The sequence below is a fragment of the Pipistrellus kuhlii genome, unplaced genomic scaffold (assembly GCF_014108245.1).
Source record: "Pipistrellus kuhlii isolate mPipKuh1 unplaced genomic scaffold, mPipKuh1.p scaffold_m20_p_9, whole genome shotgun sequence".
Lineage (NCBI taxonomy): Eukaryota > Metazoa > Chordata > Mammalia > Chiroptera > Vespertilionidae > Pipistrellus > Pipistrellus kuhlii.
Genome location: NW_023425595.1, coordinates 56,701,942 through 56,718,910, shown reverse-complemented (window position 1 = coordinate 56,718,910; position 16,969 = coordinate 56,701,942). Strand labels below are relative to the sequence as shown.

Here is a 16,969-nt window from a genome sequence, read left to right as displayed (position 1 = left end):
CTGAGTTTTTTAAATCTAACCATTTATTTTCAAACTGAGTACTGGGATTTTCTTGCAGATGCTTGAAGTCTCCATTATTCTTGTTCAGCAGATACCATTGAATCTGAATACAGCATAACAGTTCTAAGGTTCCCTTTACTTATTACTATTGCTGTACTTAAATTGAAAAAATAATCCACATTTCACTAAAATGGAACTTATCTTTTCTAATATATAAAATAAAGTGATTTTTTGTTTTCTTTAAAATAAAAGAGAGAGGAAAAGGGGTAACTTATTTGGGTCGTTAAAGTGATACTGCTGTCAAGGTGTGCAGTTCTCAGTTTCTTGCTCCTTGAGCCTTCCACATGAATACTTCACTTCCCAGGATGAACAAGCATCAGTCAAGTTGGTCCTCCCTCCAATTAGTGGTTAAGTTGTAGCACAAAGACAAGGGTCAATCTGATTTATTAATGATGCTAAAAATAGAATAGAAAATAGAGCAGAAGTATTGTGTGTGTGTGTGTGTGTGTGTGTGTGTGTCTGTGTGTGTACTTCCACTGACTTTGTTATATCAAACTGAAAAGATAGATGTTGCTCTGTTTTCCAAAGGAAAGAAGCTATGGATCACAGCTTTATCCCTGACTAGGGATAAAACCTGCAGCCTATTCTATGCTGGCAAAGAACAAGAGAATTTGAGAAGCAGAAGTTTCCATTTCAGCAATACCAGTAAACATGCACGTGTCCAATGAGAGACGAAAGAAAGTTGCTTTCACTTTAAGAGTTTTCCTGACCAGGAAGAACTGAGCAGCAATGGCTGGTGAGTAACTCCAGCTTTTCCGTGGTTTATGGCTGTTTTTTAGGGGAGTTACAGCTCAGGATGAAGGCTGGGGGAGAGGAGCAGAGCCATGAAAGGGGCACTCATCAGACAAAACTATTTTACTCCTAGATGGTGGGTGATGGGAGCGTGGGTCACAGAAGTGACTATGCTAGAGCACAAAGTACTTTAGTTAATATGTTACAGCTTCTTGGAGGGAAAATAGGAAAATGCAAAAATATGTGGATCTGTGTTCTTAAACCTTTCCTGTGATTTTAGGTTTTGTTTGGGCTCCTTCCACCTTTGAATTCTTGCCATTTTAAGAGTGTTCTCTTGTTTGAGTGAGAGGCCCTGATGTGGGACCCAGGAACTTGCATTTCCTCCATGTTTCGCTTTCAGCAAGCAAACCAGCTGTGGCTAGTGCTCTCAATCTCTACAAACAAAGCTGCTTTCAGCCCTGCTCTTGGAAACAAAATGCATTCTACTACAAGTATAATATGCTTATGTTTTACTGCTATATCAATTGAACATCATGTATTCTTAAGTATTGATAAATGTGATAGGAAGTAAAAAAGATAGATGATACAAAAATCGACCCATGTCAGCTATCATGGGCCTCTGTAGTGAAGTTGCTTCAAGTCTCTGAACATCAGTTTCTTTATCTATAAAAAGGCACAGGCTTAAGTAAGATATGAGCAATTATATGTGTGGTCTGTGAAATCACCTTGGGAACTGTTAGAAATGAAAATTCACAGAAATGAAATAAAATGAATGAAAATTTGATAGACCCACCCTGATCTATCAAATCAGAATTTTTAGACAGAGAGGTAGGAAGAGAGAGAAACATTAATTTGTTGTTCCACTTATTTATGTATTCATTGATTGTTGTTTTTATTTTTTATTTTATTTTTTAATATATTTTCTTGATTTTTTTACAGAGAGGAGGGGAGAGGGATAGAGAGCTAGAAACATCAATGAGAGAGAATCTGATCAGCTGCCTCCTGCACACCCCCTCCTGGAGATGTGCCCCCAACCAAGGTACATGCTCTTGACCGGAATCAAACCTGGGACCTTTCAGTCCGCAGACCGACACTCTATACTGAGCCAAACCGGTTTCGGCTTGTTTTTTAAATATATGTTTATTGATTTCAGGGAGAGAGATACAAACGCAAATGATGAGAGAGAATCGTTGATTGGCTGCCTTCTTATGCCCCATTGGGGATTGAGCCTGCAACTTGGGCATGTACTCTTGACTGGAATGGAACCTGGGACCCTTCAGTCCGCAGGTGGCTGCTCTATTCACTGAGCCAAACCAGCAAGGGCCATTTGTTGATACTTGTATATGACCTGACCTTGTATGTGCCCTGACTAGGGATAAAACCTGCAGCCTTGGCTTATGAGGATGAGGCTCTAACCAACTAAGCCACCCAGGACCAGAGCCTATCAAATTAGAATTTTTGTGAATGGGGTGCAGGCAGCTCTTGCTTATCAGGATTTTCAGATGCTTTGATATATTTAAATTAGAGAACCACTGCCTGGAACCTATGGAAAGTCTTGTCTATATCTAAAATTCTATTGTTTTCACAGACAAGAGACAGAAAGAAGATCCAATCAATCAGGTGAAGTCAATTGCCAAGAACATGATTGATGGCTTCTTTGATGATCTGATTGATAAAAAGGTTATAGATAAGGATGAGTTACAAAGATTGGGAGAAGGAGTGGACATCATTGTGAACAAGACTGAAAGTCTAATTGAGGATATCACTAAGAAAACTCAAAAAACAGGCGAAATACTTATGAACCGTTTCCTCAACCCTGAGAAACTACTGAGTTTGAGTGAGTATCTTAGACCAAAAAGCCAGTAACTTGTTCTTATCTCCTATCATTATATCCTTTCTGTTTTCTTACTTCTATTCACATGTGGAGCATGAATTGTTCACATCTCTGGTACCTTCTTTGCCCTACTTTCTTTTTTAATACCAGAGGCCTGGTTCATGAAAATCTATTCACTAGGGGGGGTGGGGGGGTGACTGTCCCTCAGCCCGACCTGCCCCCTCTCACAGTATGGAATCCCTCAGAGGCAGGAGGCAACCCAGTGATCAGGGGAAGGCGATACCCTTTCACACCTCTGCTGTTGCCACTGCTGTCAGTACAAGCCTCAGCCAGCCCTGGTTACCTGAGCCTTGGGCGGCCCTGGGAGGCTGGGCAACTGCCATCTGAGGTTTGCCTGCACCCTGGGTTGGCTCTGGGTGGCTGGGGGCACTGAGGGGACTTGAGGGACTTTGGAGACAGGCACGGGGAGTGGCCATGCTCAGCAGGGCTGAGGGGATTGGGCGCCTCCATCTTGTGGCTGTGGGTACCTCCATCTTTGAGGGTGTGGCAGTCAATTAGCATATTCCCTCCTTAGTGGCTGTGAGCATAGCCATCCTTTGAGATGGCATGAGGGTCAATTAACATATCCCCTCTTTATTTGATAGAATTTCAAAATGCCCTTATCTACTCCTATCCCTATTCCAACATCCCCAGTCACTTTACACTGATACACATTTTCTTTAGCAATTGTGACCTTCATCATTGCATAACATGTATTTATTTATGATAGCATATCTCTCCCTGCTGAAATGTAAACTCCATAAGGCATATATGTCTGCTTTGTTTAAGAATATATCTGAACTCACAGAAATGGCGCCTCATAGGTGCTAAGTAAATATTTGCTAAATGAATCAGTCAATGGTGCTAGCTAGGGTTATATTAAATTTAATGAGAACTTTTAGATAATCTGTGCTACTCTCACCATACACTGTAATCATTAGTCATTCCTAGATATAGAATATCCAAATGAAAAAAAAACAACAAAAAAACACAAGGCACAAAAAAACACTGTCTTCTGCAAAGCAGTGGCCTATCCCAAAAGACATATCTCCAAGAACCTGTATATATTCTTATTTAAAAAGGACATAAACAATTTGACACATCCATGTGTCTTTCTCTCTAGACTCTAGAGCATGAGTTGGCCACACCTTTCCTTTGAAAGGACAGATAGTATTTTAAGCTTTCAGAACCATGAGGTTTCTGCCAGAACACAACTCAAATCTGCTGTTGTGGCATGAAATCAGCAATATATAATAAGTACAAAATGAGTGTGGATGTGTTCCAATAAAATTTCATTTATAAACAGGTGTTGGGCTGAGTAGGGCTCACAGAGCAGTTTGCTGATTCCTACTGGAGAATAAAACTTATGCATGGGTATATTCCAAATCCTTGCAACATCCCTGGGGGATAATTTTGTTGTTGCTGTTGAAAGCTGAATTTTTGTAGAGATGTATTTTTCCTCTTCCAAATGAAAAATGCTTTTTCAGAAAAGCCTTGATTAAATAATTTAATGATTCCTTGTATTAAACAAACAGGGAGATAATGACCTATTCCTTATTTTGTGGAAACTCAGCCTCTTTCTTCACTTTATAGAAGTTGCAGTCCTCTAAAACAAATTTGGAATTTAAAGAATGAGCCAAATCTCCATGATTTATATACCATATGGGGAACATAGTAATTTCCTTAGTGCTAGGAGAAGAATCTGAAGTATGTAGGTTCTAGAAACATACTTCTGCTAATGCATATTTATTTTATTTTAGCATATCAACGTGAAAATGAGGATAATAAATCTGAGAACAGTGAATCTTCTTCCTCTTCAGGTAGCTGCCTCCAAATCTCACATCATAGGTGAAAACCTCTAGTGTTGTCAGAATATATTCTGGTAAAGACCAAGGAAACCCGTGTTCTCAGTCAATGTTTGTCTTTGGGAATAATAACCTTCAGAGCAGAGCACTGATGCTTAACATTTTGTTCATTCCACCTCAGAATCTGGAAGTGAAAGTGAAGAAAGTGAAGGTAAGGAAAAAGCTGAATCAGTCCACCCATTGATTCTCCCTCCAATAGGTAACTGCCATCAAAACCCAGTGGCTCATGGGAATCCTCATATATTACTTGACGTAAGGCAGCTATACAGCGGCCCTATGTTATAGTGAAAAGACCAGTGAATTTAGATTTGGGAAATCAGGTTTTTTTCCCTTTTGCCCCCAATAAAGCCCCTCAAAAGTTAAAATTAACACATGCTTCTCTGCTCTTTAATTCTAAGAATCTGGAAGTGAAAATGAAGATGGTGAAACTGAGGGGCATGCTGGTTTGTCCCAGGCATCAGTTCTACCTCTGACAGGTAACCTCGTGGACATATAAGGGCGCTCTTTGAGTTAGGGCACATAAAAAGGTCTTGTGACACAGTGGAAACAAAAATGGAGTTACCCCCTCCCCCCCAATCTATGCATTAATTCCATCTGCCATCAACTAAACATATTCTCTAGTATCTATTTCTCAGCTTTTTTGAGGTTTAAATTTTTAAACAGGATTAATAACATATTTAAAGGGATTCATAAAACATCTAAGATATAAGAAACTAGCAACTGTACAAAACAAAATAAGGATGTGCTTAAGAAAAGTACATTAAAAAGACAAAACAGTATGAGTCACACATATTATGTGGTCAACAAAGAACCTGATGAAATATGGAGCCACATTAAAAAATGATAGTGTTTAGAAAGGCAGTAGTGATAATGTTGTCTTCTGAGTATCAGATCTTCAGAAGTTCTGAACAAACAAAGGAATAAAAACTTTGTAATCTGTACTCATTGTTATATCTATTCTTATATTACATATGATAATTGGAAGGCAGCTATGCTCACCACTATACCACCAATGCGGACTAATAATTGAAAACATACTATACGATATTCTAATGAATGTGTTTATAGCGATAAGCAATATAAAGATCCTGCTTACATGGAAATTACAATGTAGTGAAGGAAGGTATATAATAAACATGCAGAAATGAAATAGCATAATTTCAGGGAACATACACAAGAAAAGAGGATTAGCCCATAGAAAAAGATGTTGGGGTGGGTGGCAGGTACATGAGCCAGGGTGGATAGTTATGATAATTCTTTTGAGCTGGTATTTCAGTATATACCTGAGCAATAGTTTTGCCAAACTCTAAAGCAAAAGTATTCCATGGAAAGAAAAAACAATATAGTATTTTGAGCCTTGAATGGTCTTGTCATAGAAAAGGCCAACCTGGCTGAAGAAATTAGCTAGAATGTGGTAAGAGAAGTAGCTAAGGAGTAAGACTATTGCTGCAATGCCATTTTGGGGCATTTTAGAGAGTGGAAAGAATTGGATTTTGTTTGCAATAGAAACCATTTAAGGAGTTTTTAAGAAAAGGGATAGACAAACATAGAATCAGCAAGACTACTTGAAACATATTTGCATATGTAATAGCTTTTAGTTTAGAAATAGAGATTATGACGGAATTAAATTTGGGATCTGTTCTGGAAGCAAAATCAACAGAAATATAGATAAATTTGATGTGGGCTGATAAAAGAAATGAATCAAGGGTAGTGTTAGGTTTTTTTGGCTTGACAAGTAGATACCACTTACTGAGACAGCGAAACTTGTGGTTCAGAGTAAACTCAGGAGAAACACATTTGCAAGAGTGGACAAATATCAGGAGCCCTTAGTACATGTTTAGTTTGAAATGTGCTATATTTAAGGCAGATGTTGAGTAAATAGGATTTTGCAAAAGAATCAGGGATGGGAAAACACTTTGGGATTCATCTGCATGAAGATAGAATTCCAGTGATGGGACTGAAAAAGGCCATCTGGGGAGAAATGCTGAAAGAACAACAGAAGCTCCAACTTAGAACAAGCCAACTTTTGGACTAATGGCAAAAGAGGAAGAGTCACCAGTGGGGACAGATTTAGAGAGGATGCTAGAAAAATGCAGCATCCCAGAAGCCTAGAAAACATCTTCCAAAAATAAGATGTTAAATGATGAGAAAGGAAAAAGGTGGTCTTTGGTAACCTTGATAACAAGTACTTTACATGGTAAGGATGGTAGTTTATATTGCATCCAGGAGGAAAAAAATTAATTGGGGAAAAAATAAAAATAGTGAACATAAACAAAGCCTTAAAAGGAGTTGTGTTGAGAAGTGAAGAGAAATGGGACAATTAATAGCTGGAGAGGAAGTGAGGTCAAAGGCAGGTGTTTTAACAGATAACTTGATATGAAGGCATGCTACTATGCCAATGGGAATAACACAATGGGAAGATTGAGAGAAACTAATGGTGGAGAAAGCACAGCTAAAAAAAATGCCTGAGTCAAGTCCTGTGGGTGAGAGGTGATGGAAATCAGAGCATAAGTAGAGGTATCATTCTTATTGGAGGAAGAACTTGTCTTTATTTGTAATAGAAGGAAAAATAGAGTAGGTGAGTAGATATATGTAGGTGAACTGATGGATTTGTTGGTTACAAAATGAAATAATTTTTATGCAAAAAATATTAAAAGGAACAGAGGTTTGTTGTACTAAGGAGAAACAAAGAACCAGGAAATACTTGGTAGCTATTTTCAAGGTGAAGATAACTACTGTATTCATTAATAAGCAGTTATAAACTGTGCCAAATATCATTATTGTGTGCCACATTATCTTGCTAGATACTGAAAGTACAAAGATTCAACATACTTTCCTTGTCCTAATTAAGCTTACAGTACAATAAACACAAGGTAAAATACAATAGTTTTTTATATGGGGCAATTATATAAAATAATGTGGAGATAAATTGAAGTCATAGAAGAATTCATGGGCTTTCACAGGGAAAGGAATTTGACTTTTTTTGTGATCACAATGTGAGAAATACATAACAATACTTAGAAGGTTCTCACTTTCTGATATTCATAACTATTAAAAACTGATTTATAGAGTGTGTTAAGTTACCTGTTAGTAGAGATATTTCAGAGAATGGTAGTAATAAGTAGGGGTATTGTACGTGGCATTCAAATATCTGAATGGTAACTTGACTAGGCCAAATGGACAGAAAACTTCCTTCTAAATCTTAGATACTGTGTTTATACAAATTTAATGAGTTGGTTTTTAAAGATTAGTCAATGCTATGAGCCCTAACAAAAACAGAAATATATAGTGGGGGGTCACTAAGAGGCAGAAAGAAAAGAAGGGCACCACTCAAGTTTTTGTTTTAGTAATTTTAAATAGAAATCATTTTTATTATATTAAGCTGTTGGGTGAGATAGCAGTAAGCAGTCCCTAAGAACGAGAGCCCACTCAACAGGCTGCATGACTGCAAAGCAGTGGATGTTATTGCTTAATGAGGGTTTGTTTTTGTTGTGCTTTTTTCTTTTAGTTCCTCAGGAAAACCAGGCTTCCCAACCCATTCATGAGTTGAAGCTTTGTCCTCCTGAACATTTCAAGAGACTGATTACAACAAAGGCAGATGAGGTATTTTGCTTTGGAATAGGGAGAAACATAATTTGCCCATTTAAATAAGATACTGGAGATAACACTGGGAATTTTAGTTCTTGTAAAAAATCATAGGATGTTATCTAATCAAGCTATCTAATTAAGTAATCCTTATGTTAGATTTCCTGTCTCTTCCATCCCATCCTGGAACACACTCTAAACCCCTACCCACCACCTAACCAATGTCAAATTCCTACTGCATGTGTTTAGTTTTTGGTCCTCTTTCCTCATAAGGATATAGAGTAGTTCCACTCCTAAGCTCCTTAGCCATCCATTCTATAATGGGAAAGATCTGTTTTCTATGCACTTTGGAGGCAAAAATGAGGAGGCTTCTGGAACAACTAGTTCTGTGTTTGTTAATTGCAGATTTATCCAGTGATGAAGAAAGAGGGCAGAACACGCTTGGCCCTCATCATCCACAACAAAGAATTTGATTATCTTTGTAATCGATATGGTTCTGAAGATGACCTTTTGGGGATGCAAGACCTGCTAGAAAGCCTTGGATACTCAGTGGTTGTAAAAATGAATCTCACAGCCCCGGTAAGAACTTAAGAAAGTGGGACAAGCTTCCTACCATCCTAAACTCTTGAACTTTTTCTTAGCAGCTATACGAATAAAATATGCATATGTTATAGGATTATATTTGCTCAAGAATAGGATCTTTCGGAGTTCTGCCTCCTCCAGTGCAATCTCATAGCAAAGGTTTAGAGTCCCTTTTAGTAGTAGTATCTCACTAAAAATTCTGGATCTCTTTAAAGGTCTCAATCTGAAACAAAATCTATTACTTGATAGTATTGGTGAAACAAAAGACCTGGGCTCAAAAATTGCCTGATAACTATAGAATAAGCTCATGAGACTTTTATACTTTCAGTATCATGTGTCTAAATGTAAAAAGCACATATGTAGTAAAAAAAAAAAAAAAAGAAAGAAAGAAAGAAAAAACCCACAAGTTTACATACACAAACACGCACACACAAAGTTATGATTCTGGTTCTGCTTAAAATATCCTGGGTGACTTTAGACAAATCATGTAAACCTAACTTTTTGTTGTTCCATAATGAATGAATTTGTTAAGTGTTTATAATTTTTGTCAATAGAAAACTCCTTTTTAAAAAAAAAATTAAAACTTACAGAAAGTTCAACATATACCGATGAAAACAAAGCGTTCCTACTAGAGACTAGTCATGTCACTTGCCCCTCATTCTATTCCATCTCCCAGCATCGTCCTAAAGTCCAAATCACCTGATCCCTTATTGCCTACACCTTTTTGTTAACTCCATATACTATTCAGTTACAAAGTATATATGGAGAATTCCTTCATAGTGATTCTGGAGTCTCTTTCAGGAAATGGAAGCAGCGCTACTTGAGTTTGCTGACCGAGAAGAGCACCGATCCTCAGACAGTACAATCTTGGTATTTATGTCACATGGTGTCCTGGAAGGAATCTGTGGGACAAAACACAAAGAAGGAGAACCAGATATACTTCATGATGATACAGTCTTCCAAATTTTCAACAACCGTAACTGCCAAAGTCTAAGAGACAAACCCAAGATCATCATCATGCAGGCTTGCAGAGGAAGTAAGTCTGAGTTGGGGGAAACCAGGGAATGGCTTTACATTTTTTTCTGTTCTTCTGATTTCTAGCCTTCTTTTTCCCATAGATGAGCGAGAAAAAACATTTCATTACTACTCTTAGGTCCAGTCCAGAATTGTGTTAATTTGTATTATTCCTAAAGAAATTTTAAGTAGCCTAATTAGGAATGCCCCAATTATTTGTAAACTTAACAAATTTACTATAAAGTTAAGTGGGCTTTGTATGGTTGAGAGTCAGTGAGATAGTCTTTCTAGCAGTAAAATAATTTTATTTTTATATATTATATATATTTGGTATAAATGCTATACCAAAATGTATTGAAGTAAAGGTATAATGGTAAATGTGTGTGTGTGTGTGTGTGTGTGTGTGTGTGTGTGTGTGTGTTTGAATATAACATCTTTCATATGACACAGATGTCTCTCTCAGATGGTGATGGGAGTGTTTGGGTGCCAGCCATGGGAGAAGCCACTGCATGTAGATATAGTCGTACTTTTCAGTGTTATGTCTGGAGTGATGCTGTTATAAAGACCCACGTGGAAAAAGACTTCATTGCATTCAAATCATCAACTCCACGTAAGTGACTTCAGAGAGAACAATATCTCAGCCTATTAGTTCCTAGATTACAAGCTAGGCCATGATAATATTTTATCACTATTTTAAGAACATTTCCTATATAATGAGATATTTTGGGTGGAAGATATATTTAAAATATTAAAATTTGCATCACTTTCTAGTTACAAGTCTTGATTTCGGAGGAAACTTTCAAACTACACAGAAGGTCAATGAAGATCCAGACTTAGAATAGTCTAACTATAAATAAAGTTAAGAGTTTATTTTTATTTTTTTGTTTTGTTTTGTTTTGTTTTTTTAATATACCCATGGCACAGAAATGTATCATCTTCTCATGGTTTGTTCAACCTGATCATGTACTAGCAATTAAATAAGAGAAACAGTAAAACTATAATAATTGCACTACATAATCTTGAATCTCTTGGCCTACTATTTGAATGTAGTTTTGGGAAATCTGTTAAAATTCAAGTGCCTGCCTTTAGGATAATTCAGCCAATGACTGAACTATCTTTCTTTGGTAGGGAGTTATAGTAGAAGAGTAGAAGGCAGAAACAAAAGACATACCTGATATAATAGTCATCTGCAACATTGTTTAACAACATTTAGATAACAAGGGCCATTTTTAGAACCTAGATTACATAATTCATAGTTTTAAGTGCTTTAGTAATTGAGAACTTTAATGTGCAAAGAAATTACTTGGTAATCTCATTAAAATGTAAATTTCTGATTTAGTAGATTTGCCTTTCAGAAAATCTCCATGGTAGTACCAATGCTATTGAACCATGATCATAAGTGAGAAGTAGCAAGGAACTAGAGGATCCTCTGAGTCTAGCCTGGAGAAATAGGAAAAAGCTCAGGCAGGCCAACTGCACATCTGGAATAGTTCTGCTTCACTTTATTTTATACTAGAAGCCCAGTGCATGAAATTCATGCAATGGGGGTTAAAGTAGTTCCCTCAGCTCAGTCTGGGAGCCCCATAATAGCTCGCTCACACAGAGGTAGGCCCTGCCCACCTGCTGCAGGCCACCAGTCAGTGGTCTGGGCCTCCCTCTGCAGAGTGATCATGGGGTGATGGCCAGGCCCTCAACCAATCACAGCACATCTGCCTTGGCTGGCCTGGCGCCAGTGGGTGTCATAGCTTGGTTGTCTGCTGTTCAGCAGTTTGGTCTATTTGCATATTATGCTTTTATTATTATAGATATTGGAGAATATATATTTTAAAGAAGAAACCTATACTTCTTATTTTTAAATTTAGTTAAAAGTCATGTATGGCCTGATACATTCTCTAAGACATTGTTTAATTTAGTTGAGAAAATAAAGTATAATATGTAAAATTCTTGCATTCACTTTTTATACACATAATCATGTGTATAAAAAATGGGCTGGGAGCAGGCATATGATAAATATGATAAAACAGACATGACTACTGGAGCTTACAGAGTATATGGTCAGGTTGGAGAGGGGACAGGAATATACACATCACATAACATAAATTAGAAATGATTGTCAACTGTGATAAATGCTTTAAAGAAAAACTTTTGCTCACAGGTGAAAGATGAAGGGATTAACCACATCAAAGGTAAGAGAGGAAAATACCAGACAGATAAAGCAAGGTACACAGAGGACCTGAGAGAGAAAGGAACTTGTAAAACAGGGCCAGTGAAGCTGGAGCGTGGGTCCAGGGGAGAGTTTCCAAGAAGAGGTTGGAGAGGTACACAGGAGCCATGCAATTTGAGGTCTTGTATGTTAGGAAAAATTTTGGTCTTTTATACTAATACTAGAGGTCCAGCACATGAAATTGTATGAGGTGCCCTGCCTTTCATCCGCACCCTATCTCCCATCAGTGCCACGAGAGCCACTGCTCTGGGGCTGAGGGAGGGCCTGAGAGGTGCTCCAGCACCTCCTGCTGATTGGTTGTTATGGCATGAGGGTGTGATGACCATTTGCATATTAGTCTTTTATTATTATAGATACTTTATTAATATTACTTTATACTGATAGTAATAGGAAATTTTGGTGAAATTTAAGCAAGGAAATGATAATATTTTTAAATGATCACCTTGGGGATACTGTGGGGAATGGATTACAGTCTAATAAGAGTTGATATATGGGGGACAGGTTGATATGTTATTGCAGTATTATAAGCCACAGGTGTTAATGATAGTCTTGGAATGAGGTAAGGTGTTGGATCCAAGAAATAATTAGTAGATAAAAATAAATATGAGTTGGTGGTTTAGTGTATATAGCAGGTAAAGAAGGGGTGATAGAGGTGACTCAAGTTTGCAAGTAGATGACTTTGGTACATTCATTAAAATGGGAATTCTGAAAGAAAGTTTGAAATGCCTCTGTATACTTCAAGATGAAATGAAGAGTAAAAAGTTACATAGCTGTATTTTTCAGAGGAGAGTTAGAATTTTAGGAGATGCTCATTAAAGGTTGATATTTAATATTCTAAAAATAGATAAAATTATCTAGAAATAGAGAACAGAATGAGATGAAATCCTACATCTGAGACCTGAAGAACTCTAGAGTTCAAAATCAGAGCTAGAATTATTAGTCATCAAATTAGACTCAGGCCAAACCAGCCTGGCTCAGTGGTTGAGCATCAACCTGGGAACTGGGAGGTGGCCATTTGATTCCTATTCAGGGTACATACCTGGGTTGCAGGCTCGATCCCTAGAGTGGAGCATACAAGGGGCAGCCAAATGATCAATATCTCTCATTATTGGTGTTTCTATCTCTCTCTCTTCCTCTCTGAAATCAATAAGAATATATTTATTTTATAAATCGACTCAGAAGGTATGGTCAGAGAATAAAAAAGAAAACTAGGAGTATGCATTGTCAGAGTTACTAAGAAAGAATCTGGTGGAGTTACCAATAATTTCTGATGTGATTAAGAGCTCAGATGAAGAAGAGGCCCAATGGGTTACCCTTAAATTAATGTCTTGGATTATAAAGGTGAGCTTGCAGAAAGTCATTTGGTAAATATAGTGTGGGAGGAAGAAGCTAGACAGCAGTGAGGAGACTAGGAGAAAATGAAGATGGTGAATAGAGATATATTTGAGAAACTTAATTATACAAAGAAAGGATAAATAGGAAGGTAGCTGCAGATAAACTGACAATTAGATTATTTGCTTTTTTTATGATAGAAGATAATTGATCACATTTCAGTTGAAAAGAGTAGTAATTCAAAAGATATTCATACAATGAAACTTTAACTGTAAAAAAAATTATACTAGGAAATAGTATGGATGAAGAGAAGAACCAGAGTCAAAGAACATCAAGGGTTGTATTCTTTTTTGTACAGTGTAGTAGATGCTGAAAGGATTTATGTTCTTTTCCACTACTTGCACTCCTAAGGTCCATAACTTTGGCCCTGCTACTAATAAAGTCAAGGGGACTTATGGTTGAGGGTCCATGTTGGTTTTCTTTGAACTGCTTTAAAAACCTGTGGACCTAGCTTTATCCAGATTTGGCCTCCCTCTCTCCTCCAAAGCATTAAAATCAAACTTAGTCTAAAAGCTATGGCTTTAGGAGTCTTTCATACTTAAAGTCTGCATCGCTCAATATTTTTATACTTTTTATTTGCAGATAATAGCTCTTGGAGAAGGGAAAAGAATGGCTCTTTATTCATTTCCCAAGTTATCTACCACATCAAAGAATATTCTTGGTGTCATCATTTGGAGGAGATTTTTCGAAAGGTAGGGTCTTCTTTTCCTTTTATTCCATGTCCTAGAAAACTTTGTAGAACTATTTGCAAAATGTCTTCAGGAATCCTGAAGCCTGAAGTCCCTTTGATGCTCTTTCCTATACTCCAAGTTTACTTTCATGGGAACTTTTTTGAAGTAATATATAGAGCCAGTGTGAGTTTCTCCAATTCTAATAGCCTTGCTCATTCAGGGAATGTTTTTGAAGGTATTAATCCCATTGTGTATGCACTAAATCCAAGGATGCTAAAATTTCTTCTGTTTATACCATGTAAAAATAACCTTAACACATACTATAAATTTCTGATTCCTAAGTGAGAAACTCAAGTTTCCTTTTTCGAAAATCTCTAAAGGCTTTCCTTGCTACTTTAGGTTCAACGTTCATTTGAGACACCAAATGAACTGGCTCAGATGCCAACGATTGAAAGAGTATCCTTGACACGGTATTTCTACCTCTTCCCTGGGAACTAAAACACATGAAGTATCTCAGGTAAATGTAACCAAGAAGTGGATTTGGGTGCTTCCTGCTCAGAGTCTTGACATAAAGTCTAGATTGAATGGTGAACAGGATAGAATGCTGCTTCCCAGTCATCACAATGAGAAGGAAAACCCCTATTTTGTAAAAAACAAAACAAAACACCCTGCTGTTTGGAATTTACTGCTGTTTTTCTTAGATAAAATGGTGCTTTCTAGTCTGCTTTAGCCTGTTTGAATAAGGATGAAGATAAACTTAGCTGTATGACCTTGTAGGCCAGAGACTAGATATGCCCATAATCTCAATGCCATGCCAGGTGCATTTTTTAATTGGATAGAACTGTATTGTTTTCAAGGCCAGCATCGAGATAACCACTAAGTGCACATAAAAAGGGAAGTTCTGCTTGTATCCTTGCTTAGAATTTGAATTCATTTTCTCTAATCCCATCATGCAATGAATAAAGTAAGTCTCTACAAACTCTCATGCATTGTTCGATTGTTCGGGAACTCTGTAACAATAAAGGCTGACCTCATCTGCCCTTTGTTAATGGCTCTTGGAGGAACCCTGGTTTACTTGCATAAGAAATGCATTGCATAAGAAATAATTCAGTCCAGATAGGAAATTATTCAGTCCTTACTTCTTTCAAAAATCCACTCAGTAAATAGGAAATATTTAATTCTGACACATGCACTAAACAAAACAATTGGGCATGTTATATACAGCTGGTGTTTGGGCTTCCTTCCCAAAACGCCTATTTTGCCGAGTCATATCCCTTCTCTGGGAAGAGGCTTGCTAGTACCACAGTGTCCACTGACTGCTGATGAATCTGCACTGAGGCAGGGAGGCCCTCGTAAAGATCGCCTTGTTCGAGCATGATGGATACATAGCCCTTTAATGAAGATATATCTCATAGTAGAAATTAGTTCTATTTATATCTTCCTTCTAGTTACTAATAGCAACATTCTCTTTCTACTTTTTTCCAGGACAAATGGAGACATTATGATCTCTATGATTCTACTACTTTAAAAGGTCAATTCTTTATGAAGAATATTTTTGTATCACACATCCAATTGCCTACCCTTTACAAATGCCAGACTAAAATCACTAACAGTTATTGAATTAATTCTCAATAAAATTCCTTTAAAAGTATGCTTGTTTTCTCATTTTTATCATAAAAGTAATTCATGTTCACTGTAAAACAAATTTTAAGTTCAGAGAAACATAAAAATATTTTTAATGAAGAAATAAAACTTCTTGCCACGGCCTGTGTGGCTCAGATGGGCATCATTCAGGCACTGAGGGATTGCCAATTGGATTCCTGGTAGGGGCACCTATGCCTGTTGTAGCTCCATCCTCTGTTGGGGCAGCCAATCAATGCCTCACTCTCACATTGATGTTTCTCTCTCTCCCCTTTCCTCCTCTCTCTAAAAAAGTAAGAAAATATCTTTAAAAAAAATGAATAATCCTTCTTAACCTTCTTTTATCTGTGTAATAAACTACTAATTTTTATAAAGTTTCTTGATTTCATAAAATTAATTCTGTTTTTTCTTTTATTATTTTGTGATAACCCTCGCTAATAGCAATAAAAATACCCTAAATACTATTTTTGATTTTTTAATATTCCATCAGGCATTTTATTATATATTATTTAAACTTTTACTTACTTTTACTATCCTTTTTAATATGAATTTCCTGCACAATGTGTGATGACAAATATTTTTAGTATTTTAATTTGTCTAAGTATAGCTTTACTTTCTTATAATATTGGGATTATTTTCTTATAATATATTCCAAAAAGTGGAATTTCTACATGCAAGTGTAAATATTTTTACACGTTTATTGGCAAAATTTCATGCCCACTTCTCTGAATATAAAAAGTTTAAGATAACTACTGACAAATAAATTCAATGTCCCTTTTTAATAAATTTACTAATATAATAGATGAAAAATAGTCAGTTTCATGGGTATATGTTTCATTATCATTGATTGGACTTTTAACACCTTTACTAGCTAGTTTGTAATGTGAATTATTAATTCATATTACCTCTTTATTTTTTTTTACAAGTTTTGTGTATTTTTCTCAATAACTGTGGAAATACTTTCTGTACAAGAACTTTTTAGTTTATGATTATATGTTAGCAAGCATTTCTTAGTTGTTTGATAACAAATGTTGTGTATGATATTATGTAAAACACACATTTTTAGTAATGTTTACATTTCTTTCAGTTTGCTTCTATTTTTCAAACAAATAGTGTACTACTCCATCTATATTTTCTTTTCTTTTTTTTCCCCATTTTTATTTATTTTTATTATCTTTCTTTCTTTATTGATTAAGGTATTACAAATGTGTTCTTATTCCCCCAGTGCCCCCCTCCCCAGTGATGCCCTCATCTCCAGGTGACTTTGTCCATTGGTTATACTTATATGCATGCATACAAGTCCTTTAGTTCTTTTCATTGTATTTAGATT

General features: G+C 36.5%; 1 protein-coding gene across 5 annotated transcripts; it reads left to right on the top strand.

Moving 5' to 3' along the window:
• Nucleotides 1-634: 634 nt before the first annotated feature.
• On the top strand, nucleotides 635-15,649 carry LOC118712750 (caspase-12-like). Of its 5 annotated transcripts, none has more exons than XM_045577717.1 (12): nucleotides 635-796; nucleotides 2,381-2,629; nucleotides 4,426-4,485; nucleotides 4,652-4,681; nucleotides 4,929-5,006; nucleotides 8,039-8,133; nucleotides 8,521-8,694; nucleotides 9,499-9,733; nucleotides 10,175-10,321; nucleotides 13,910-14,019; nucleotides 14,398-14,515; nucleotides 15,484-15,649. In XM_045577717.1, exons 1-11 carry the CDS (start codon nucleotides 790-792, stop codon nucleotides 14,494-14,496), a joined length of 1,284 nt encoding a protein of 427 aa, XP_045433673.1. In that variant the 5' UTR covers nucleotides 635-789; the 3' UTR covers nucleotides 14,497-14,515; nucleotides 15,484-15,649. The 5 variants fall into 5 exon arrangements, with proteins under 5 accessions (XP_045433673.1, XP_045433672.1, XP_045433671.1 ...); XM_045577716.1 differs by having other exon boundaries at nucleotides 4,652-4,729; nucleotides 14,398-14,495; nucleotides 15,482-15,649; XM_045577715.1 differs by having other exon boundaries at nucleotides 4,652-4,729.
• The last annotated feature ends 1,320 nt before the right edge of the window (nucleotides 15,650-16,969 follow it).

Excerpts from the sequence above, each read along its gene's own strand:
- LOC118712750 (XM_045577716.1), top strand. Across the intron at positions 4,486-4,651 it reads TGAATCTTCTTCCTCTTCAG|AATCTGGAAGTGAAAGTGAA; the intron begins GTAGCTGCCTCC and ends ATTCCACCTCAG. Across the intron at positions 5,007-8,038 it reads ATCAGTTCTACCTCTGACAG|TTCCTCAGGAAAACCAGGCT; the intron begins GTAACCTCGTGG and ends TTTTTCTTTTAG.